Source organism: Oncorhynchus masou, chromosome 5 (genome assembly GCF_036934945.1).
Source record: "Oncorhynchus masou masou isolate Uvic2021 chromosome 5, UVic_Omas_1.1, whole genome shotgun sequence".
NCBI classification, from domain to species: domain Eukaryota; kingdom Metazoa; phylum Chordata; class Actinopteri; order Salmoniformes; family Salmonidae; genus Oncorhynchus; species Oncorhynchus masou.
In genome coordinates, this window is record NC_088216.1 from 29,155,901 (window position 1) to 29,182,632 (window position 26,732).

Genomic DNA, 26,732 nt, shown 5'->3' on the forward strand with positions numbered 1-26,732 from the left:
TATATTTCTTTTTAAAGGAATCTGTGACCAAAACATGCATATCTGTATTCCCAGTCATGTGAAATCCATAGATTAATGCCTAATGAATGTATTACAATTTACTAACTTTCTTATTTGAACTGTAAGTCAGTAACATTAGTAAAGCTAGCTGCACAGTCACATTGGCTACCTAGCAACATGACATAATTTCTAAATTCTGGAAGCAGTGGAAACACGATATGAGCTAACCCACCAAGGCCCAACACGGGTTGATTTCAAACTTCCAATGGAAACAAGGCTTTAGATAGGTTTAAATATACTTTGAACACAACTTTTTCGACGTCGCTCATACTGCACAGGACACAATGAAGTTAAATTGCAATTCTGTAATATTGCCCAAAGATGATTTCCGTTATTTAAAACTGCATTTCTGTTTTCTGTCCATTCCTTCCAGCAGTTTCCCCTCTGAAACCCACACACGATTCACATGATTCACTCTATCCAGAGATCTTTAAATATACATTATCAAAGCTGCTGCGGGCCTTTATTAGTACAATTCCCTCAAGTTTATGATTTTATATGTGATTAAGCACAAATTACTTTAATTCAATGGTAAATAGTGCATCATATCTCTTCACCAGAGCTGGCACGTAATACTAATTATGACTAAGGGCTATATATAAATAGGGATTAGGTTATGGTTGGAAAATGAGTTTGGCACATGCTGGCTGTTCTAATCCTACTGCAAATTAGATTATCATATGTTTTTAATTGTGTGTTGCCATGTTATAGACTAGAGGCAATATGGGTTTTGTTCCGGTCAGCCTCAGAGAACCACATCGACCTATACGTTGATTCGGTGAGTTAGTTTTATTAGGAAGTGCATTGGAGATGTTGTATCCACTGTGACTATTAAAACCTACCCTAACCAGAAACCGTGGATAGATAGCGGCATTCGGGCTAAACTGAAAGCGCGAACCACCGCATTTAACCATGGAAAGAAGTCTGGGAATATGGCTGAATACAAACAATGTAGTTATTCCCTCCGCAAGGCAATCAAACAAGCGAAATGCCGGTACAGGGACAAAGTGGAGTCGCAATTCAACAGCTCAGACAGAAGACTTATGTGGCAGGGTCTACAGGAAATCATGGACTACAAAAAGCAAAACCAGCCACGTCACGGACGCCGACGTCTTGCTTCCAGACAAACTAAACACCTTCTTTGCCCGCTTTGAGGATAATACAGTGCCACCGTCGCGGCCCACTAACAAGGACTGTGCTCTCCCTCTCCTTCTCCATGGCCAACGTGAGTAAAACATTTAAACGTGTTAACCCTCGCAAGGCTGCTGGCCCAGATGGCATCCCTAGCCGCGTCCTCAGAGCATGTGCAGACCAGCTGTCTGTTGTTTACGGCAGAGGTGTGGACTCGAGTCACAAATATGATGACTTGGACTCGACTTTGACTAACACCAATGACTCGTGACTTGACTTGGACTTGAGCCTTATGACTCGACCTGACTTGATACCCTCCCCAAGCCCAAATATAAAAAATGATGCTATTAAAAAAAGTGTGCAGCGCATCAACTCTTCATTTAACAGATTACAGTTTGAATCGGACAGCAGCCAATCAAATTGTGCCAGCTGAGGAAAAAGTTTCCAAACATGTCCAACTTTGTTCCACATTTGAAGCTGTACAATGAACAATAAGTCGTGGCTAATATAGCAGACAGCTATATATTTTTATTGCTTTACTAGTGTATCGTGTAGGCTAATGTAACGTTAAATCAATGAGCCTCCACACAGTCAGTCAGTGCGGGAACGTGATCATTGCACCCAAGATTGAGCTACAACTGGCTAGGTAGTTGGTAGCCTAAATCCTGCCTGACGTTCCTAAAACCAGGTTGGGTGATTGTGTACAAAGCTTACATTGCCCGATTGTGCCCCATAGCGATCCTCGATAGTCGATCACTATTGGGGGTGGGATGTCTTTCTCATGGCTACCCATGTATTTCCATGGAAATATAATGTTTATTTGGTAAGTAATAAACATATAGATATTTTTAAAAGCATTCATGATTTGTGTAAATGTAATATAGTAACTATTACTCTTGTTAAAAATATGAAATGGTATTACATTTGGTGAAGAGCACACAAAGCACATTCATCTCCTGCACATTTATCACAGTGTTTTATTGGTATATTGTAATTACTTCGCCACCATGGCCTATTTATTGCCTTACCTCCCTTATCTTACCTCATTTGCACATGCTGTATATATACTTTTCTACTGTATTATTGACTGTATGTTTGTTTATTCAATGTGTAACTCTGTGTTGTTGTATGTGTCAAACAGCTTTGCTTTATCGTGGCCAGGACACAGTTGTAAATGAGAACTTGTTCTCAACTGGCCTACCTGGTTAAATAAAGGTGAAAAAGAGCACATTATGACTTGTTTAGGACTCAAAACTCAAAGTTAAAGACTTGAGACTTGACTCGGACTTGCCTGTCTTGGCTTGGGACCAAACAATGACTTGGTCCCACCTCTGGTTTACGGACATATTCAATCACTCCCTATCCCAGTCTGCTGTCGCCACATGCTTCAAAATGACTTCCGCCCCGTAGCACTTACTTCTGTCATCATGATGTGCTTTGAGAAACTAGTCAAGGATCATATCACCTCTACCTTACCGGCCACCCTAGACCCACTTCAGTTTGCATACCACCCCAACAGGTCCACAGACGATGCAATAGCCATCACACTGCACACTGCCCTATCCCATCTAGGACAAGAGTAATACCTATGTAAGAATGCTGTTCATTGACTACAGCTCAGCATTCAACACCATAGTACCCTCCAAGCTCATCATCAAGCTGGAGACCCTGGGTCTCGACCCCGTCCTTTGCAATTGGATTCTGGACTTTCTGACGGGCCGCCCCCAGGTAGTGAAGGTAGGAAACATCTCCACTTCGCTGACCCTCAACACTGGGGACCCACAAGGGTGTGTTCTCAGCCCCCTCCTGTACTCCCTGTGCACCCATGACTGTGTGGCCATGCACGCATCCAACTCAATCATCAAGTTTGCAGACAACACAACAGTAGTAGGCTTGATTACCAACAACGACGAGACAGCCTACAGGGAGGAGGTGAGGGCACTCGGAGTGTGGTGTCAGGAAAACAACCTCAAACTCAACTCAACAAAACAAAGGAGATGATCGTGGACTTCAGGAAACAGCAGAGGGAGCACCCCCCTATCCATATCGAAGGGACAGCAGTAGAGAAGGTGGAAAGTTAAGTTCCTCTGCATACACATCACAGACAAACTGAAATGGTCCACCCACACAGACAGCATTGTGAAGAAGGCACAACAGCACCTCTTCAACCTCCAGGGGCTGAAGAAATTTGTCTTGCCACCAAAAACACTCACAAACTTCTACAGATGCACAATCGAGAGCATCCTGTCAGGCTGTATCACAGACTGGTACGGCAACTGCACCGCCCACAACCACAAGGCTCTCCAGAGGGTGGTGCGGCCTGCACAACGCATCACCGGGGGCAAACTACCTGCCCTCCATGACACCTATAGCACCTGATGTCACAGGAAGGCAAAAAAGTTCAAGTACAACAACCACCCGAGCCACTGCCTGTTCACCCCGCTATCATCCAGAAGGCGAGGTCAGTACAGGTGCATCAAAGCTGGGACCGAGAGACTAAAGAACAGCTTCTCTCTCAAGGTCATCAGACTGCTAAACAGCAATCACTAACTCAGAGAGGCTGCTGCCTACATTAAGACCCAATAACTGGCCACTTTAATAAGTGGATCACTAGACATTTTAAATAATGCCACTTTAATAATGTTTACATATCTTAATTACTCATATGTGTATACTTAATTCTATACCATCTATTGCACCTTGCCTATGCCGCTCAGCCATTGCTCATGCATATATTTATATGTACATATTCCCATTCATCTCTTCTAGATTTGTGTGTATTAGGTAGTTGTTGGGGAATTGTTAGATTACTTGTTAGATATTACTGCACCGACAGAACTAGAAGCACAAGCACTTCGCTACACTCAAGTTTGTATTTGCTCATCATATCTATGGGACCAATAACATTTGATTTGATTTTGATGTGAGGCTATGTTTGTAGATGCTGATGCGTGTTTGAGATACAGTATATCCATGTTTTCACATGTAAACAAAACAGTTACAATTGTTTTCAGGATGACATCAGTTTTGTGATAGAAATAATTCCCTACTAGCATCACCTGGCCTTATGACTTTATAAATAAAGCACATCAGTTTTTGCTTAAACCAACTTCTTTTAGTTTGTTTGCCTCTCCGTCTCTCCTGGTAACCTCTTTAATGCTGTCTCTCTCTCTCTGTCTGTCTCTCCTGTGCGTCTGCGTCCCTTCAGCCTGCGACATGAACGTGCACAATCAGTGTGTGATGAACGTGCCCAGCATGTGCGGGACGGACCACACCGAGAGGAGGGGACGCCTCTACCTGAAGTGTGACATCACAGGGGACAAGCTGCAGGTCACAGGTAGGCCTCCAGATCGGACCATCTCTCAGACAAATCTATTTCTCAAGGTGTGTCCCAAATGCACACTATTCCCTTTATAGTGCCCTAATGGTGACCAAAACCCACAGTGCACTATGAAGGGTGCCATTTCGGGCACATCCGTTGCCTTCTTCCCCAGTGGGGTTATGGTGTGTAATGGCTGACAAAGCTTCCTCTTACCTTTTCACAATCAGTCCCCAACCACTTTAGCTGTCAGTTGCCTGTTACAGCCCCATATTGATTGATAAGTAGAAAAAAACACTTCTGGCCACAAATCCATTCACAGCACGGTTCGCTCCCACCGGGCAGTCATCACCACTGATTCCTGGCAATCTGTGTATGTGTGTTCGGTCTTGTGGGTGTGCGCGCCCATGTGCATGTATTTTCCCTCTAACCTTAGCCTACATTGATTTCGATTTGCGCAATTGTCAATCGCATCAATAGGCCCAGGCTTTGAAAACCATTCTATTGTAAAAACACCTGTTCACAGTTCAATAGATGAAGTGAACTGGTTGTCATACCAAAAATCACCATGGTCTGTTTTTGAGTGACAGCAGCCAAGAGACAGCATGTGGTGAGGCAACTATCACTTAATACAAGTCTCCAGTCTGCAGCCTACAGAGACACGGGTCAATTCCCTTTGGTATACAGATCAATACTGTGTGTGATTTCCAAATAGCACCATAGTCCCTATATAGTGCACTACTTTTGGCCACTGCCCACGTACAGTGACGACAAACCCTGTCCATTCTTTTAAAACCTTTTTAAACATACCCAGGGGTATATCTGTGTGGGCTTAGCCAGAAACACGGGTTTCTCTTTTACATGTGTTTAGTGAGTCACGACTCCATTTTCATGTCTTTCTCTCGTGTGTGTGTGTGTGTTTAACTGTTAGTTCTGTGTCAAATTATTTCAGTCAGGCGTAGAATAGACAGCATCAAAGGTGGTCCAATCAGGCAATATGCTTAGTGCTACTGCATAAAGTGGTACTGCATTTTACTTCCAAGGCCAAAATATTGATAATACTGAATAACATTGTGTAGTGATTAAAAAAACATATTTTTAGGGTTTCTTTGATATGGGATGTTGTAGGAAACAGTTCCCTCTTTATGCTAATTGTAGCTAATGCAGCTGTAGTTATATAATAATCACATAAACATGTATTTAGTAGTGTAGTCCTAGTACTGTAGTAGTGTAGTGTCAATTCAGTGTTGGTACACATTCGGATTCAGTACAATGACTACAATTTAATTAGCTGATTGTGTAATTACTTACAATACATGTGAAATTCGCTCCCCCAATAAAAATATGGATGCCCCCACACCACAAACAGGGCTGTAGGAAATTGGAAATATGTACACACAGTCAGTCCATTGACTGGTTACGCTGGGATCACTAAATCAAATCACGTTCCCTCAACACACACTTATCACATTATCACCCACGAGATGGAAGCAACCACGGAAATGTTCAATCAAATAGGGCAGTGGTCTTTGGCATAGTTCCTCCCAAAGGGTAAAACACACACTGTTGACATTACGCTTGCTCTTCTGGGTAACTGATAATGCCAAGTCATGTACTTGTCATACAGTACTTGCCCTCAATTTTCCATTATTGAGAGTTCACTCTAAAACCATATTAACCATATTATGTATCCCCAAATGTTTTGTTAGATATGAAAATTGCAGTTCAGCTTAGTGCCGATAAACTTGTTTCCATCTGAAATGTGAGGTCACTTTTCATGGCCTAGTCATACGCCTGGCTGGCTGCCAAGCTCCCAGACCTGACGTGCGTGTATAATTCGAGGGTGGCTTCCCTCCGTCGGCGTAATTGCTGGTGTGAAATTAAGTGTGACTCAAATGCAGGGGAGGAGGAAGGAATCGGGATGGAAAGGAGAGGAAGTGGACCATTTTAAAACTTTGACAATCCAATCAAGTTACAGAGAGAACATAGCACTAGGAAGTGGAGATAGGAGGAGCCATGTCCTGTCCTGTAGAGCCCTGTTCTAATGTTGAAATGCGTTGCTCTTTCCTCCACCCCTTCATGCAATCATTCATCGAATCTATTTTGAATAGGTGAGAGTAAGGGTTCCTCTGTATAGCTCAACACCAAACCAGTGATGGCAAAGGGATCAAAGTAGGATGTGGAGTGCCGTTTTCAAAGTATTGGCACCGGGCCTACAAAACGTTAAGGAGATACCACTGGGCAGTGCAGCCCTAAAACATCAAGTACTCTGTGTTGGCACCCATCATATGACACTGTCGGAGGAAGGAGAAGAGAGCAAAGAGGGCCAAGCCATGTTGCTAACAAATACAGACCCACGTCTATTCCAGTTGACTACTTGTGTCTCAATGTATCCTTTATCCCTTGGCTGGCGGTAGCCTTCCTAAGCAGCCTTCAACTAAGTGCCACTTTCACTCAGTCAGTTCTACTTCAAAGGAGTTTTTGGCTTTTGGCTGGCTTCTCCTTGGAACATTCTGCTTCTGTTTACTCTATTTAGCGTCAGCACAGAGCAGCGGCCTACTGATATTCCTACTGGCAGACAGTCCCACTGGGCTCGGCTGTGCTGTGGCTATGAGGCGCGCGCACACACTCAAACACAAATATTCCCATAGCTAAATCGCTAACTGCTCTTCTCACAAACAGGTTAGTGCTAGCTCGCTAACTGCTCTTCCCGTCAACAGACAGACAGACAGACAGACAGATTGGAATGCTGATTAGGGCCCATCTAAAGTGGACAGAATGCTAAATGTACTGGCAGCCAAACAGGATGTGGAGCTCTCTCCTTATACTGAAACGTGTCATAGTGGGCTATGTTGGAGCCAGGAAAGCTGTGATGAAGCTGGACCTTGCTGGTGAAAGTAGTATCCTGATTTGAAGAGGTTTATGTTGGCTAGGTGTTGGCAACACCTGGGGAGTCATTTCATAACAGCTAATGTTATCGTTCTTTGGCAGTGTTATGACTCATTATGCAAAAATCCTCCAAAATAAACATTTTAATGTTAGCAAATGATGACATTTCTATCACACATTCACTTACATAAGTCATTTAAATGAATTTGAGTTCCAGATGCAGCTATCTGGTCTGAAAGTTACCTGCCTCATTCTGATGATGTGAATGTAGTGCATTTGCACAGGCAGGCAGACAAAGACAACTTCGGCAGTTTTTTTGCATTGCCCTGCTTATTGGTTCCCTGTAAAGCACAGGCTATGGACAGGCATAAGCTACGGACAACAAACACAATTGCATCATATCGATGGCGATTTGATTGCACAGAGATGCCGTGACGAGTTCCTGAGGCCCATTGTCGTGCCATTTATCCGCTGCCATCCCCTCATGTTTCAGCATGATAGCGCACGGCCCCGTGTCGCAAGGATCTGTACACAACTCCTGGAAGCTGAAAATGTCCCAGTTCTTCCATGGCCTGCATACTCACTAGATGTCACCCATTGAGCATGTTTGGGATGCTCTGGATCGACATGTACGACAGCGTGTTCCAGTTCTCGCCAATATCCAGCACAGCCATTGACGAGTAGCGGGACAACATTCCGCAGGCCGTAATCAACAGCCTGATCAACTCAATGCGAAGATGTGTCGCGCTGCATGAGACAAATGGTGGTCACACCAGAGACTGACTTGTTTTCTGATCCATGCCCCTGCCTTCATTCTTAAGTTATCTCTGACCAACAGATGCATATCTGTATTCCCAGTCATGTGAAATCCATAGATTATTTTATTTTAATATTTATTTCACCTTTGTTTAACCAGGTAGGCCAGTTGAGAACAAGTTCTCATTTGCAACTGCAACCTGACCAAGATAAAGCAAAGCAGTGTGACACAGACAACAACACAACACAGAGTTACACACGTGATAGACAAATGTAAAGTCATGAACGCAATATAAAAATCTATATACAGTGTGTGCAAATGTAGTAAGGTTAGGGAGGTAAGGCAATAAATAGGCTATAGTTGCGAAATAAATACAATTTAGCATTAACACTGGAGTGATAGATGTGCAGATGATAAATGTGCAAGTAGAGATACTGGGGTGCAAAAGAGCAACAACAACAAAAAATAACAATATGGGGATAAGGTAGTTGGGTGGGCTATTTACAGATGGACTGTGTACAGGTGCAGTGATCGGTAAGCTGCTCTGACAGCTGATGCTTAAAGTTAGTGAGGAAGATATAAGTCTCGAGCTTGTGATTTTTTTCTAGTGATTTTGGCAATTCGTTCCAGCCCTTGGCAGAAAGAAAGGCGGCCAAAGCAGGTGTTGGCTTTGGGGGATGACCAGTGAAATATTCCTGCTGGAGATTAGGGCCTAATACATTTATTTAAATGTATTAATTTCCTTACATGAACTGTAACTCAGTAAAACCTTTGAAATTGTTGCATGTTGCGTTTATATTTTTGTTCAGTGTGTGTGACCATTCTAATGAAATGGATCTGAGTTTTGTGGCTATTTACTGAGAGCAATGTTTGATAGTGTGCTGGGACTATATGACGTACTGTGGGGCAAAAAAAGTATTGTCAGCCACCAATTGTGCAAGTTCTCCCACTTAAGATGGGGCCTGTAATTTTCATCATCACTTCAACTATGACAGTCAAAATGAGAAAAACATTGTAGGATTTTTAATGAATTTATTTGCAAATTATGGTGGAAAATAAGTATTTGGTCACCTACAAACAAGCAAGATTTCTGGCTCTCACAGACCTGTAACTTCTTCTTTAAGAGGCTCCTCTGTCTTCCACTCATTACCTGTATTAATGGCACCTGTTTGAACTTGTTATCCATATAAAAGACACCTGTCCACAACCTCAAACAGTCACACTCCAAACTCCACTATGGTCAAGACCAAAGAGCTGTCAAAGGACACCAGAAACAAAATTGTAGACCTGCACCAGGCTGGGAAGACTGAATCTGCAATAGGTAAGCAGCTTGGTTTGAAGAAATCAACTGTGGGAGCAATTATTAGGAAATGGAAGACAAACAAGACCACTGATAATCTCCCTCAATCTGGGGCTTCACGCAAGATCTCACCCCGTGGGGTCAAAATGATCACAAAAACTCAACTCGTCGTGATTGGAGGACAAAGAATGCTGAGTTGCATCCAAAGAACACCATACCTACTGTGAAGCATGGGGGTGGAAACATCATGCTTTGGGGCTGTTTTTATGCAAAGGAAGCAGGACGACTGATACATGTAAAGGAAAGAATGACTGGGGCCATGTATCGTGAGATTTTGAGTGAAAACCTTCCATCAGCAAGGGCATTGAAGATGAAACATGGCTGGGTCTTTCAGCATGACAATGATCCCAAACACACCGCCTGGGCAATGAAGTAGTGGCTTCGTAAGAAGCATTTCAAGGTCCTGGAGTGGCCTAGCCAGTCTCCAGATCTCAACCCCATAGAAAATGTTTGGAGGGAGTTGAAAGTCCATGTTGCCCAGCAACAGGCCCAAAACATCACTGCTCTAGAGGAGATCTGCATGGAGGAATGGGCCAAAATACCAGCAACAGTGTGTGAAAACCTTGTGAAGACTTACAGAAAACGTTTGACCTCTGTCATTGCCAACAAAGGGCATATAACAAAGTATTGAGAAACATTTGTTATTGACCAAATACTTATTTTCCGCCATAATTCGCAAATAAATTCATAAAAAATCCTACAATGTGATTTTCTGGATTTGTTTTCTCTCATTTTGTCTGTCATAGTTGAAGTGTACCTATGATGAAAATTACAGGCCTCTCATCTTTTTAAGTGGGAGAACTTGCACAATTGGTGGCTGACTAAATACTTTTTTGCCCCACTGTATGTGGTCTGCTTGGAGTGACGTGTGTGGGATGTGAGAAAATGCCATTAGGAAAAGCAACATAATGGCAAGTATTGCGCGTGTGTATCTATCGGCCTGCCTGCCTGTCTGTTCAGCCGTCCGTCGTCTGTCTGTGTGTATATCATACACTTAGAACAGACTAAACTAGCCTGTACTCAGCCCTGCATTCCCACGTCTTGGAGCTGTACAATTTGATTTAATTTGGTCTATCGGACCTCCGGGGATGTGAATACACAGTAATCCATACCTGAATTGCCATGACGTGAAGCTGTTTAACTTGGCTTCTATGAAGGAATTGGGTACTTAGAAGCCCAAACGCAGCAGTAATAGGATCCGATAAGGATAACGTTTACACATGGCTCATCACCTCCAAATCAAATCAAATTTATTTATATAGCCCTTCGTACATCAGCTAATATCTCAAAGTGCTGTACAGAAACATAGCCAAAAATCCCAAACATCAAGCAATGCAGGTGTAGAAGCACGGTGGCTAGGAAAAACTCTGTGGGGTGGCCAGTCCTCTTCTGGCTGTGCCGGGTGGAGGTTATAACAGAACATGGCCAAGATGTTCAAATGTTCATAAATGACCAGCATGGTCGAATAATAATAAGGCAGAACAGTTGAAACTGGAGCAGCAGCACGGCCAGGTGGACTGGGGACAGCAAGGAGTCATCATGACAGGTAGTCCTGGTAGACCTCCACGAGATTCCTAACGCTTAGAATTCACCCCCGAATATTCATCTAACCTCTCACTTGGACATTTATTGATGTCAATGGGAGACTAAGTGAAAAATCCAATTGAAGTGGAAATTAGGATTCTCCCCTTAGACAGGGTGGTCCTCTCCTCCTTCTCATATCTCACCAGCTCTAAGTACTCTGTGTATTGATATTAAGAACTTAGTGGTTTACCTTTTAAACCATCAAGGGGGTAGGGGGTGGACAACAAGTGCCATCACCCAGGCTCCTTCAGAACATGCACTCTACCCTGCCTCTTCAAGATCCATAATCATAGAGAGGGAGACACCGGGAGAGAGGGAGACACCGGGAGAGAGGGAGACACCGGGAGAGAGGGAGACACCGGGAGAGAGGGAGACACCGGGAGAGAGGGAGACACCGGGAGAGAGGGAGACACCGGGAGAGAGGGAGACACCGGGAGAGAGGGAGACACCGGGAGAGAGGGAGACACCGGGAGAGAGTGAGGGAGACCGAGAGAGTGAGGGAGACCGAGGGGGAGACCGAGGGAGAGACCGAGGGAGAGACCGAGGGAGAGACCGAGGGAGAGACCGAGGGAGAGACCGAGGGAGAGACCGAGGAGAGACCGAGGGAGAGACCGAGGAGAGACCGAGGGAGAGACCGAGGGAGAGACCGAGGAGAGACCGAGGGGGAGACCGAGGGGGAGACCGAGGGGAGACCGAGGGGGAGACCGAGGGGGAGACCGAGGGAGACCGAGGAGACCGAGGAGACCGAGGGAGACCGAGGGAGACCGAGGGAGACCGAGGGAGACCGAGGGAGACCGAGGAGACCGAGGAGACCGCGAGGAGACCGAGGGAGGGCGAGGGAGACCGAGGAGAGGGCGAGGGAGACCGAGGAGAGAGGGCGAGGAGACCGAGGAGACCGAGGAGAGGGCGAGGGAGACCGAGGAGAGGGCGAGGGAGAGCGGGAGAGGGCGAGGAGAGCGAGGGAGACCGAGGAGAGCGAGGGAGAGCGAGGGAGAGCGAGGAGACCGAGGAGAGCGAGGGAGACCGAGGAGAGACCGAGGGAGAGCGAGGGAGACCGAGGAGAGCGAGGGAGACCGAGGAGACCGAGGGAGAGCGAGGAGACCGAGGGAGAGCGAGGAGAGCGAGGGAGACCGAGGAGAGAGCGAGGGAGAGAGCGAGGGAGACCGAGGGAGAGAGCGAGGGAGAGAGCGAGGGAGACCGAGGGAGAGAGCGAGGAGACCGAGGGAGAGAGCGAGGGAGAGAGCGAGGGAGACCGAGGGAGAGAGCGAGGAGACCGAGGGAGAGGGAGCGAGGGAGACCGAGGGAGAGAGCGAGGAGACCGAGGGAGAGAGCGAGGGAGACCGAGGGAGAGAGCGAGGGAGACCGAGGGAGAGAGCGAGGGAGACCGAGGGAGAGAGCGAGGAGACCGAGGAGAGAGCGAGGGAGACCGAGGAGAGCGAGGAGACCGAGGGAGAGAGCGAGGGAGACCGAGGGAGAGAGCGAGGAGACCGAGGGAGAGAGCGAGGGAGAGAGCGAGGGAGAGAGCGAGGGAGACCGAGGAGAGAGAGCGAGGGAGAGAGCGAGGAGACCGAGGGAGAGCGAGGAGACCGAGGGAGAGCGAGGGAGACCGAGGGAGAGAGCGAGGGAGAGGCGAGGGAGACCGAGGGAGAGAGCGAGGAGACCGAGGGAGAGAGCGAGGGAGACCGAGGGAGACCGAGGAGAGAGAGCGAGGGAGACCGAGGGAGAGAGCGAGGGAGACCGAGGGAGAGAGCGAGGGAGACCGAGGGAGAGAGCGAGGGAGACCGAGGGAGAGAGCGAGGGAGACCGAGGGAGAGAGCGAGGGAGAGAGCGAGGGAGACCGAGGGAGAGAGCGAGGGAGACCGAGGGAGACCGAAGGAGAGAGCGAGGGAGACCGAGGAGACCGAGGGAGAGCGAGGGAGACCGAGGGAGAGCGAGGAGACCGAGGGAGACCGAGGGAGAGACCGAGGAGAGAGCGAGGGAGAGAGCGAGGGAGAGACCGAGGGAGACCGAGGGAGACCGAGGGAGAGAGCGAGGGAGAGAGCGAGGAGACCGAGGAGAGAGCGAGGAGACCGAGGGAGAGAGCGAGGGAGACCGAGGGAGAGAGCGAGGGAGACCGAGGGAGAGAGCGAGGGAGACCGAGGGAGAGGCGAGGGAGACCGAGGGAGAGAGCGAGGGAGACCGAGGGAGAGACCGAGGAGACCGAGGGAGAGAGCGAGGAGAGAGCGAGGGAGACCGAGGAGAGAGCGAGGGAGACCGAGAGAGAGAGCGAGGGAGACCGAGGGAGAGAGCGAGGAGACCGAGGGAGAGAGCGAGGGAGACCGAGGAGAGAGCGAGGGAGACCGAGGGAGAGAGCGAGGGAGAGAGCGAGGGAGCGAGGGAGAGAGCGAGGGAGACCGAGGGAGAGGCGAGGAGACCGAGGGAGAGAGCGAGGGAGACCGAGGGAGAGAGCGAGGGAGACCGAGGGAGAGAGGGAGACCGAGTGAGCGAGAGAGAGCGAGGGAGACCGAGAGAGAGCGAGGGAGACCGAGTGAGGGAGACCGAGTGAGGGAGACCGAGTGAGGGAGACCGAGTGAGGGAGACCGAGTGAGGGAGACCGAGTGAGGGAGACCGAGGGAGAGCGAGGGAGGGAGGGAGACCGAGGGAGGGAGGGAGACGGAGGGAGACGGAGGGAGACGGAGGGAGACGGGGAGAGGGAGGGAGACGGGGAGAGGGAGGGAGACGGGGAGAGGGAGGGAGACGGGGAGAGGGAGGGAGACCGGGAGAGGGAGGGAGACCGGGAGAGGGAGGGAGACCGGGAGAGGGAGGGAGACCGAGAGAGGGAGGGAGACTGAGAGAGGGAGGGAGACTGAGAGAGGGGAGGGAGACTGAGAGAGGGAGGGAGACTGAGAGAGGGAGGGAGACTGAGAGAGGGAGACCGAGAGGGGGAGGGAGACCGAGAGGGGAGGAGACCGAGGGGGGAGCGAGACCGACCGGGAGAGGGAGGGAGGGAGGGAGACCGAGAGAGGGAGGGAGACCGAGAGAGGGAGGGAGACCGAGGGAGACGGAGGGAGACGGAGGGAGACCGGGAGAGGGAGGGAGACCGGGAGAGGGAGGGAGACCGGGAGAGGGAGGGAGACCGGGAGGGAGACCGGGAGGGAGACCGGGAGGGAGACCGGGAGGGAGACCTAGAGGGAGACTGAGAGAGGGAGGGAGACTGAGAGAGGGAGGGAGACTGAGAGAGGGAGGGAGACTGAGAGGGGGAGGGAGACCGAGAGGGGGAGGGAGACCGAGAGGGGGAGGGAGACCGAGAGGGGGAGGGAGACCGAGGGGGGGAGCGAGACCGACCGGGAGAGAGAGGGAGGGAGACCGGGAGAGGGAGGGACGGAGGGAGACCGGGAGAGGGAGGGAGGGAGGGAGACCGGGAGAGGTAGGGAGGGAGGTTGACCGGGAGAGGGAGGGAGGGAGGGAGGGAGACCGAGAGAGGGAGGGAGGGAGACCGAGAGAGGGAGGGAGGGAGACCGGGAGGGGGAGGGAGGGAGACAGGGAGGGGGAGGGAGGGAGACAGGGAGGGGAGGGGGAGGGAGACCGGGAGGGGGAGAGAGACCGGGAGGGGAAGAGAGACCGGGACAGAGAGAGAGAGACGTTGAGGGAAAGAGAGACGTTGAGGGAAAGAGAGACGTTGAGGGAAAGAGAGGGGGCAAATGGTGAGGGTTATGAAGAGAGCTTGAGAGTAAGATATCGAGCAGTGTAGTTGGGAGAGAACAGTGAGGGTGAAATGCTCGCAGGAAAGACAAAACACTGAACACAGTGTGGGATGATTTTGCCAAAGGGGTGAAATCGCTATGACAGGAATGGTGCCGTAAGGAGCTAACTGGACAGAACCAGTTTTGTTCCGGGTCATGATAAACCTCGGGGTATGTGCCTTCCTCCTTCTGTTCTTCCCTCAAACACAGAGTCCATTCTCTCTCTCTCTTTCTGTGCGTTGTTCAGTTGTTTTGTCTCGGGCCTTTGTTCATTGAGTCAGGTGTTATGTAAGACAGGGGGACATTGTCTCTGTTGCTGTTTTGTAACTCTGGACATGGTAGGAGAGGGGAAGGAGGTTTGGTTGGCTCAGAATGATGCACACAGAGACTGACAAATACTCATGAACACACAGTCAGACAAACAAACCCATAAAAACATGAATACAGATGTCTACGCCTGTCTGCCTGCCTGCATGGTTTTGTGCTCTGTACTGGTACCCCATGTATCGTTACTCATTTACTCGTTATTTATTTATTCCTTGTCTTATTATTTTTCTTATTTATTATTTCATTTGTTTCTGCTATTTTAATTTTTTCTCTCTCTCTGCATTGTTGGGAAGGGCCCGTAAGCATTTCACTGTTCGTCTACACCTGTTGTTTACCAAGCATGTGACAAATAACATTTGGTTTGATTTGATTGGTGTGTAATTGTGGCCTGTTCGTCATGGGTGTGTGTGTGCGCGCGTGTGTGTGTGTGTGTGTGTGTGTGTGTGTGTGTGTGTGTGTGTGTGAGGATGAGAAGTGTAATTGCTCTGACTCATGGCTCGGCTCTGCAAAACCTCATCTAGAACAACCCCCTCATCCCCGGGCTCTTTCTGTCTCCGCTTCCCTCTTTTTAGTTCAACACCTTTCAAGCTCCTGCTTCTTTTTCTTCTTGTCTTTCCCTACTCTCTCCATCTTGCTTTTTGTCTCTCCCTTTTCATCCATCTCTCTCTTTTGGATGTCGTTATCCCTCATATCCCCACTGTTCCTTCTCTCTTTCAGTCCCTCAAATTACAATGGCACTGGGCCTCGTCATCCGGTTGTTCTTAATTGTCTTGTCGTGACCTCGTTATTTACAACAGCAGCTTTCCTGGGTTTCTGCCTCTCTGGTCTTTTTGAATCTCCGATTCATGACGTGATGTAGCGGAACGAGTACACGTGTCTGTCTCTGGACTCTGTAGACAGCGTGATTGACGTGGCTTCAGAATATGCTACGTGGCAGACGTCATTCGGTAGCTTCTCTGCGGCAATACTGGGCAAGAGGCAGGAAGACTGACATGTGTTGTGCCAGTTAGAGTATTAGCTCGACCTCTGTGTCTGGTCAATCGCATATATTGTACGATGCTATTGACCTGTACAAAGGTGAATATTGGCCTGCCACCCTTGGCTATCAATGCTATCAATGCTATCAATGCTATCAATGCTATCAATGCTATCAATGCTATCAATGCTATCAATGCCATATCCAAGTCTTCGCTTCCACCTGCATACAGAAGTCCATCGTCTGCATTCAATAGTCCTCTCTTTGCTGTCACGAAAGCTGAAGAAATTCTGTCCGGCTTGGCCGGCGGCCTTTAATGAGCTGTCAGTCACATTACAGTCAATCAGATTCGCTGTGTATTATACAGCACTTGCTCTCAGGAGCCATGATGCTGTCTTTTCTAGTTAACAAAGAGAAACCGAAACAAGGGTCTGCTTCCCAAATGGCACCCTATTCCCTACATAGTGCACTACATTTGACCAGAGTCTTGTAGGCCCTGGTCAAATGTAGTGTACTATATAGGGAATAGGGTGCCCATTTGGGATGCGACCATTGCCTGCATTCCATTACCCCTCCCACTCCCACATAGTCTACAATGTGGATTCAATTTAAACTGGCACAATATTTCCCTCCATGAGGCCAGCAGTTTTTTCCATATGCTAATTCTTTCCATCTCCGCTGCATGCTTCACTGTTGTTGGTAATGACCCTAGCAGGCCACCATAGCGGGTGGTGTCTGTGAGTCATCAGCTGTAATAACAGTACAGGCAAATGAGGAATTTTCTAGATGATGGTCATGACGACATTGGCAGTGATGCTTAACATTTACTGACACAAATGAGGTCACTGGTGTCAGGAAAATAACCTCGCACAACATCCACAAAACAAAGGTGATGATCATGGACTTCAGGAAACAGCAGAGGGAGCACCCCCCCCATCCACACCATCCACGTTGACGGGACAGTAGTGGAGAAGATGGAAAGTTAAGTTCCTCGGCGTACACATCACGGACGAACTGAAATGGTCCACCCGCACAGACAGCGTGGTGAAGAAGGCGCAACAGTGCCTCTTCAACCTCAGGAGACTGAAGAATTTTGACCTGTCACCAAAAACACACAAACATTTACAGATGCACAATCGAGAGCATCCTGTCAGGCTGTATCACCGCCTGGTACGGCAACTGCTCCGCCCACAACCGTAAGGCTCTCCAGAGGGTAGTGAGGTCTGCACAACGCATCAACGGGGCAAACTACCTGCCCTCCAGCACACCTACACCACCCGATGTCACAGGAAGGCCATAAAGATCATCAAGGACAAAAACCACCCGAGCAACTGCCTGTTCACTCAGCTATCATCCAGAAGGCGAGGTCAGTACAGGTGCATCAAAGCTGGGACTGAGAGACTGAAAAACAGCTTCTATCTCAAGGCCATCAGACTGTTAAACAGCTACCACTAACATTGAGTGTCTGCTGCCAACATACTGACTCAAATCTCTAGCCACTTAATAATTAAAAATTGGATGTAATAAACGTATCACTAGTCACAAACAATGCCACTTTATATAATGTTTACATATCCTACATTACTCATCTCATATGTATATACTGTACTCTATACCATCTACTGCATCTTGCCTATGCCGTACGGCCATCGCTCATCCATATATTTATATGTACATATTCTTACTCATTCCTTTACACGCGTGTGTGTGTGTGTGTGTGTGTGTGTGTGTGTGGTGTGTGTGTGTGTGTGTGAAAGGTAGTAGTTGTCATATTGTTCGATTACTTGTTAGATATTTCTGCATGGTCGGAACTAGAAGCACAAGCATTTCGCTACACTCGCATTTACATCTGCTAACCATGTGTATATGACCAATAACATTTGATTTGAACCTCATATTGCACCTTTATTACCCATCTGACCCAGTCCCAGCCTGTACCAGAAGAGTCCCGATACTGACCACAGCTGTCCACCAAGACACTACTGCTCCCACTGACTCCACTGTCATAAAACAGCCCTATTATCAATATACAGAACGTGTAGACACAGTGGAACTGTATAAAAACAAGTCTACAGACACCCAGAAGTGGGCAAGCAGCCAACTGCCACAGAGGAGTTATTGTGGCTAAGCCCACACCTTAGTCCCACAGCCAGCCAGCCTTCACTCCTAGAATCACAACCTTCACTCTCTGTGGCGCTCTGGGAAGGGGTGTGGAGGGGGACCGCCATGGGAAGGGGTGTGGAGGGGGACCGCCATGGGAAGGGGTGTGGAGGGGGACCGCCATGGGAAGGGGTGTGGAGGGGGACCGCCATGGGAAGGGGTGTGGAGGGGGACCGCCATGGGAAGGGTGTGAGGGGGACCGCCATGGGAAGGGGTGTGGAGGGGGACCGCCATGGGAAGGGGTGTGGAGGGGGACCGCCATGGGAAGGGGTGTGGAGGGGGACCGCCATGGGAAGGGGTGTGGAGGGGGACCGCCATGGGAAGGGGTGTGGAGTGGGACCGCCATGGGAAGGGGTGTGGAGGGGGACCGCCATGGGAAGGGACTTGTGGTGGGAAAGGACAAGGGAGGAGTGGGTATGGCGAGGGCTTCCTAGATTTATAGATTGTTTACCGAAGGAGGAGGAGGCCTAACATGGAGGAATTGAGGGTTGGTGGAGGGTGGGAAGTTCAGCCTCAAAAGAGAGAATGCTTTGTGTAGTGAGACCCTCTGTGTGGATTTAAAAGCCCTCCAGAACTCTCTGGGCAACCAGAAACTTTATGGGGTGGTTTCCCGGACACAAACTAAGCAAGCTCAGTGGACAATCGCTATTGAACGTGCGTTTTAGTCACACACACACACACACACACACACACACACACACACACACACCGCTGATTCCTCATCAGGGCTCCCCGACAGAGAGAACAGAGCAGCTGAACTTTGTGGCTGGGCTGGTTCTCTCCTGCCAGAGACTTCCAACAGGCAGCCATGTCATTGGCATTCTGTGGCTGGCCTTGCTGCCTGGCTCTCTCCTGAGGACCATTTACCCAGTCTCTCTCACTCTCTCTCTCTTTGTCTGTGAGTGTATACATGCACAACCATCTCGGTTTTCTCTCTCTCGCCCCTCTCACACTCTCTCACATCCTTTTCCCTCCCTCCCTTTGACCCCACCCCTGTTAACTTGGTGACTGACTAACATACCCGCCCCTCTTCTTATGGTTTCAGGAAAACACCTTTGTGTCCAAAAGCTGAAGTGATCTCCTGTTATCCTGACATTGGTGCCTCATTCCCTGAGCTCTTTACATTTGACTTCACATTCTACTGTCTATGTGTCAGTTCCGTTGGGTTTAGGACCAGTAGACAAAGATACGTGCTGTACGGACAACTGCAGAATAGTCGGGAAAGTCCTGCGAAGAAGAGGAGTTTTCATTTCGAATTTCTAACGTTGGTCCTAATATTTCTGTATTTCCTCATTTTTACTTTTAGATTTGTGTGTAGTGTTGTTGTCTATTGTTAGATACTACTGCAATGTTGGAGCTAGGAACACGAGCATTTCGTTTCAACCGCAATAACATCTGCTAAATACGTGTGTGCGAAATACGATTCGATTTGGTACAAACAAAGCACAATCCAATGTACTCTGAGAGAAAAAGGGTCTGAAAAGAGAAGTACAGTTCTATCTGATTCACTGCGTCTGCTACCTCCGTCCATCACTCAATAACACTGCGCCCACTCGGACAAGGTCCGCCTTAATCACGTAACAAGTGCCTGTTCTTTACAATCCAAGGCGCTTTTTATATGGCGACTGTCCTCGAGACTCTGGTCTCCAAGGTAACGGTAGCGTTGAGGCCCCCCCCCCCCCCCCACCTTTTCATGTCCCAGTGTGTCAATGAGGACTCCGTCACTGACTGACACTTGTAGGAGATAGAATTGTCGGGAGACGTGTGATGCGCAAGCAATGTGTCAGTCCACATGCACTACTGGTCAAAGGTTTGGACACCTACTCATTCAAGGGTTTTTCTTTTTTTACTATTTTCTACATTGTAGAATAATAGTGAGGACATCAAATCTGTGAAATATCACCTATGGAATCATGTAGTAACCAACAAAGTGTTAACAAATCAAAATATATGTTATATTTGAGATTCTTCAAATAGCAACCCTTTGCCTTGATGACAGCTGTCCACACTCTTGGCTTTCTCTCAACCAGCTTCATGAGGTGGTCACCTTTTTAATGCATTTCAAATAACAGGTGTGCCTTAATGTGTTTGATCCAATCAGTTGTGTTGTGACAAGGTAGGGGGGTATACAGAAGATAGTCCTATTTGGTAAAAGATCAAATCCATATTAAGGCAAGAACAACTCAAATAAGCAAAGATAAACGACAGTCCATCATTACTTTAAGACATGAAGGTCAGTCAATATGGAAAATGTCAAGAACTCTGAACGTTTCTTCAAGTGCTGTCGCAAAAACCATCAAGCACTATGTTGAAACTGGCTCTCATGGTCTGGTCCAAATAGTACATTTTTGTTTCCAACCGCCATGTCGATGTGAGACGAGGTGTGGGTGAACGGGGTATTTCCTACCGTAAATAATGGATGAGAAGATATGATGTTGTGGAGGTGCTTTGCAGGTGACACTGTCTGTGATTTATTTAGAATTCAAGGCCCACTTAACCAGCATGGCTACCACAGCATTCTGCAGCGATACGCCATCCCATCTGGTTTGGGCTTAGTGGGACTATCATTTGTTTTTCAACAGGACAATAACCCAACACACCTCCAGGCTGTGTAAGAGCTATTTTACCAAGATGGAGATTGATGGAGTGTTGCATCAGATGACCTGGCTTCCACAATCCCCCGACCTCAACCAAATTGAGATAGTTTGGGATGAGTCGGACCGTAGAGTGAAGGAAAAGCAGCCAACAAGTGCTCAGTATATGTGGGAACTCCCACAAGACTGTTGGAAAATCATTCCTGGTGAAGCTGGTTGAGAGAATGCCAAGAGTGTGCAAAGTTGTCAAGGCAAATGATGGCTATTTTGAAGAATCTTTAATATAAAATAGATTTTGATTTGTTTAACACTTTTTGGGTTACTACATGATCCCATATGTGTTATTTCATAGATTTGATGTCTTCACTATTATTCTACAATGTAGAAAAGAGTCAAAAATAAAGAAAACCCCTTGAATGGGTAGGTATTCTAAAACTTTTGCCCGGTAGTGTACGCTACAATTCAATACTGTAGATTATACAAGAATAACTGTAATTCCATCAAATAAGTCTACATGTGTTGTGTGAAGCTCATCCGGTGGTAGGTAGCATGTTGTACAACTGTTATGAGTCAGATGCGAGCAGCGCAGACAGACAGACGTTCTGTTAGAGGGTCGAGGGTTCCTCCTACTGGCTGGTAATGGAAATGGAGTTTCATTTTTAAAGAGAACACGGAGGGTTTGTTCAAATTTGAGTTAACGATATTCTTTTCTGGCCATGCATGAAAATGGGTTATGCACAGGCAGTTAAATCACTTTTTGGTGGAGTTGGTTCTACACACAAGCACGCTTTCACACACACACACACACACACACACACACACACACACTGTCCAGCCAGGTAATATCATGCTGTTGTCTCCCCGCCCACGCTATCAAAACGTAAGGCCATTATTCAAAGGTCACTTGGATTGGCTACTAGCGCTTTGCCTCCACCTTTTATTTGGAGACGTTTTTAAATATTCAAAACCTAACCTTTGTATTGTGACCGTTAAAGTCGGGTCCTTTAAGACACAGTGTGTAGTAACGTGTATGGTCTTTGGTCACAGATGTTGTGTATTGTATTTATGCCAATGAAACTGTAGTATAGACTTAAGCCTATTGAATATATCATGCAGTATGTGTGTGCTGGGGTGCAATAATGAACTGGTATTTACACAACTGGGCGGTGCTCATGTATTCTCATAGGTTTGTAGGTGTGTGAGTTCATTCCTAGGACTATATTATACACTTTGGAAACAGATATCAAGATGCATCACTGTCTTCGTATTTTACCTTCTGTCAGTGTTGCATATGACAAAGAATTATGCCATAATGACACAGCACATGCTTCAGAGGGGTTCCTTACCTAGCCAAGTGTAGGCTAGAATGACTCTAGGGCCGTCTCAAATGGCACCCTATTCTCTATTTGGTGCACTACTTTTGACTAGGGCCAATAGGGCTCTGGTCAAAAGGAGTTTACTGTATAGGGAATAGGGTGCCATTTGAGACTGCCGTTTTGAGAAGCATCCTAGCTTGCTTCAACACATTATTCCCCCATTCCAGCCTAGTTCCATTAGCCGGTTAGGTCCGAGTTAGCCTGGTTGCTAATATGTTTGTCTGTTTGTTGTTATCCGTCTTCTCTGATATGCATTGTCCTGCCAGGGATGACGTTTGGTGACAGCGGTGTGGTGTAATAATGTCTGGTAGGATATATTGTTTTATTTATGGTGTAGGCTGCTGTTTTGATGTAATAATGTCTGGTAGGATATATTGTTTTATTTATGGTGTAGGCTGCTGTTGTGATATATTGTTTTATTTATGGTGTAGGCTGCTGTTGTGATGTAATAATGTCTGCTATGATATATTGTTTTATTTATGGTGTAGGCTGCTGTTGTGATGTAATAAAATCTGGTAGGATATATTGTTTTATTTATGGTGTAGGCTGCTGTTGTGATATATTGTTTTATTTATGGTGTAGGCTGCTGTTGTGATGTAATAATGTCTGCTATGATATATTGTTTTATTTATGGTGTAGGCTGCTGTTGTGATGTAATAATGTCTGCTATGATATATTGTTTTATTTATGGTGTAGGCTGCTGTTGTGATGTAATAATGTCTGGTAGGATATATTGTTTTATTTATGGTGTAGGCTGCTGTTGTGATGTAATAATGTCTGCTATGATATATTGTTTTATTTATGGTGTAGGCTGCTGTTGTGATGTAACTGTTTTAACCCTGTTTGGACCCTGGGAAGAATAGCTTCTACTCTGAGTCCCAAATGGCACCCCTATTCCCTGTATGGGCTCTGGTCTAAAGTAGTGCACTATGTAAAGCATAGGGAGACATTTGGGACGGAGCCCCTGTCTCTCCCAATGAAGTGTTCTAACCCTCCAGCCCTCTCTCACCTCTGACAGCATACTCCATCACCCACTATCCAAACGACATACTCCATCACCCGCTATCCAAACGACATACTCCATCACCCGCTATCCAAACGACATACCCCATCACCCGCTATCCAAACGACATACCCCATCACCCGCTATCCAAACGACATACCCCATCAAACCCCCTATCACCAATCCAAACGACATACCCCATCACCCGCTATCCAAACGACATACCCCATCACCCGCTATCCAAACGACATACCCCATCACCCGCTATCCAAACGACATACCCCATCACCCGCTATCCAAACGACATACCCCATCACCCGCTATCCAAACGACATACCCCATCACCCGCTATCCAAACGACATACCCCATCACCCGCTATCCAAACGACATTAACCCCCCAAATCCCCCAGCACAGGTGCAAGCAGGGAAGAACAGACAGAAAAAAGTTAAAAGCTTATTTGCACATGGCTTATCGAATTGTCTCGTAACTTAATTCTCTCTCAAATGACAATCCCAGAGGCAACAAATGTAGCCCCTTTGTTATGTATGTATATACTATCAATGGCTGATACGATATGGATTCATTTTCAGTACGTTTGGCGTAGTGAGGGAAATACAATTACTTATAGTATAAAATGTATTTAGGTAAAATAACTACTATAGCTTAATATAATTACTATATCTTACATTTTATTTATTTATTAATTGGGACTCCCAGCATCCCCTGTTTGCTGAAATTCTGTTGTTTCCCTCAAAGCGAAGATACAGGCACTCTAAGAGTAGAACTAACAGGTCAAAACTCTCCTTCATGCCAGCTGCTATCAGCTTTCTCAATAAGCTGTAGTACTCTACTGTTAGGTATGGACTGACACTATTCATGCCTGGTTTAGAGGTCTACTTCCTGTGTACATATTGCTGTATATATATTTTTTGTGTGTATTTATTGTCATGTGTTCATTGTGTTTTTATTATGTGCTGCAAAGTGGTTTGCCCCTCTGGGATAATAGACTCTAGTCTATTACTCTACTGTACCCTATCAACACAGAGTGCCAAAATGGCATCCATTATGCAGTTTTACTCTCGTAGCTTACCTGCTCTCGTTCCGAGTCAAAGGTCAATCTAGCATTATAATCAACAGCCCCTGTGTCAGGGCCAGCATTTGATTGACAGGACCACATGAGAAGCTGTCTCCTGGGGTTAAGGGCTTGCCTGGTTGCCTGGTCAGGCAGGCGTTCAGTGGGTCGGTCTCCGGTGGCGATGCCCTGCATAATGTCAAGTGGTTGGCTGTGCTCCATGGCTCTGGGAGCCAGAGTGCTAATGGGGTGCTAATGTCCGTGTCTGGGCACTGTTTACTGTACATGGCTAAATACAGGACCACAGGGAGGCTGTTACTACTGAAATAGTAACAACAATACCCATACTGTATTTTTTATAAAATGTCCCCTGATTGTTGAAATGCCATGCCCGTTATTAAATCCATCATGGTGTTACAAGGCAACTTTATAAAGAACACACTAACTTTTCTCAAAGTAATCCACTGAACAAGCGGTGATTTCACCTGTACCACTGTACAATGTATTAGTTAAAAATCAACATTTCCCCTTGTTGTTTCTCCATCAGTGGGCGAAGGGCGAAATCTGATCCCCATGGACCCCAACGGCTCGTCTGACCCTTACGTCAAGCTCAAGCTCATCCCAGACCCCAAGAATGAGACCAAGAAGAAGACCAAGACCATCCGCGCCAACCTCAACCCCACCTGGAATGAGTCTTTCATATTGTGAGTTGAGGTGTACTCCTGGGCACAGTGTTAGGTCCCTTTCACGGTTGTGTATTATGGGTAATGTAGTCATTATAATTAACCCTGTACATATGTCTGTGTGTTATTCCAGCAAGCTGAAGCCTACAGACAAGGACCGCAGGCTGTCTGTGGAGGTGTGGGACTGGGACCGGACCACCAGGAACGACTTCATGGGCTCCCTGTCCTTCGGCGTGTCAGAGCTGATCAAATCGCCTGTGTGTGGCTGGTAAGTACAACATTAGATGACATTCCAATGCAGTGTTCCTCTATCTGGTAGGGAATATATGGTGCCCGCCATAATTATTGGGACAGTGAAGCATTATTTGTTCTTTTGGCTCTTTACTTCGAAACTTTGGATTTGAAATCAAACATTGACTATGAGGTTAAAGTGCCGTCTGTCAGTTTTAATTTGAGGGTATTTTCATCCATACCGGATGAACCGTTTAGAAATTACATCAATTTTTGGACCTCCATTTTAGGGGAACAGAGGTATTGGGACAAATTCACATGTGTATTAAAGTAGCTAAAAATTCCATATTTGGTCCCATGTTCATAGCACGCTATGACTACATCAAGCTGGTGACTTGACAATTGTGTTGGATGCATTTGCTGTTTGCTTTGGTTGTGTTTCAGATTATTTTGTGCCCAAGTATTGTGTACTTTTGGGGTCACTTTTATTATCAATAAGAATAGAATGTTTCTTAACACTTCTACATTCATGTGGATGCTACCATGACTACAGATCATCCTGGATGATGACTGAGAAAGTGATAGACACACAAATGTCCTAATCCCAGAAAGATGCTAACCTCCCTAGTTGTATATAATGCTAACCTCCCTAGTTATTGTAATGGTGAGAGGTTAGCATGTTTTGGGGGTATGATATATAATGCTAACCTCCCCTGTTATTGTAATGGTGAGAGGTTAGCATGTTTTGGGGGTATGATATATAATGCTAACCTCCCCTGTTATTGTAATGGTGAGAGGTTAGCATGTTTTGGGGGTATGATATATAATGCTAACCTCCCCTGTTATTGTAATGGTGAGAGGTTAGCATGTTTTGGGGATATGATATATAATGCTAACCTCCCCTGTTATTGTAATGGTGAGAGGTTAGCATGTTTTGGGGGGTATGATATATAATGCTAACCTCCCCTGTTATTGTAATGGTGAGAGGTTAGCATGTTTTGGGGATATGATATATAATGCTAACCTCCCCTGTTATTGTAATGGTGAGAGGTTAGCATGTTTTGGGGGTATGATATATAATGCTAACCTCCCCTGTTATTGTAATGGTGAGAGGTTAGCATGTTTTGGGGGTATGATATATAATGCTAACCTCCCCTGTTATTGTAATGGTGAGAGGTTAGCATGTTTTGGGGGTATGATATTTGTATAACTTTCTCACTCATCAATATTGACGATTCATTCAGAATTTGTCCCAATACTTTTGCTCCCATAAAATGGGGGCACTATGTACAAAAAGTGCTGTAATTTCTAAACGGTTCACTCGATATCGATGACAATACCCTCAAGTGAAAGCTGACAGTCTGCACTTTAACTTCATAATCATTGTTTTAATTTCAAATCAAATCTTTTGGAGTATAGAGCCAGAAGACAAAACACTGCTTCACTGTCTCAATAATTAGAGGGCATTGCATCTTGTTTTGTATTG

General features: G+C 46.8%; 1 protein-coding gene across 1 annotated transcript in view; it reads left to right on the plus strand.

The window, feature by feature from the left end:
- The window catches only part of LOC135539360 (protein kinase C alpha type), a 204,167-nt gene that overhangs the window by 117,772 nt on the left and 59,663 nt on the right, over nucleotides 1–26,732 (plus strand). The window contains exons 5-7 of the mRNA XM_064965190.1: nucleotides 4,400–4,528; nucleotides 24,880–25,036; nucleotides 25,149–25,283. Coding sequence (XP_064821262.1) covers nucleotides 4,400–4,528; nucleotides 24,880–25,036; nucleotides 25,149–25,283 — 421 coding nt within the window. The remainder of the gene's footprint in view (nucleotides 1–4,399; nucleotides 4,529–24,879; nucleotides 25,037–25,148; nucleotides 25,284–26,732) is intronic.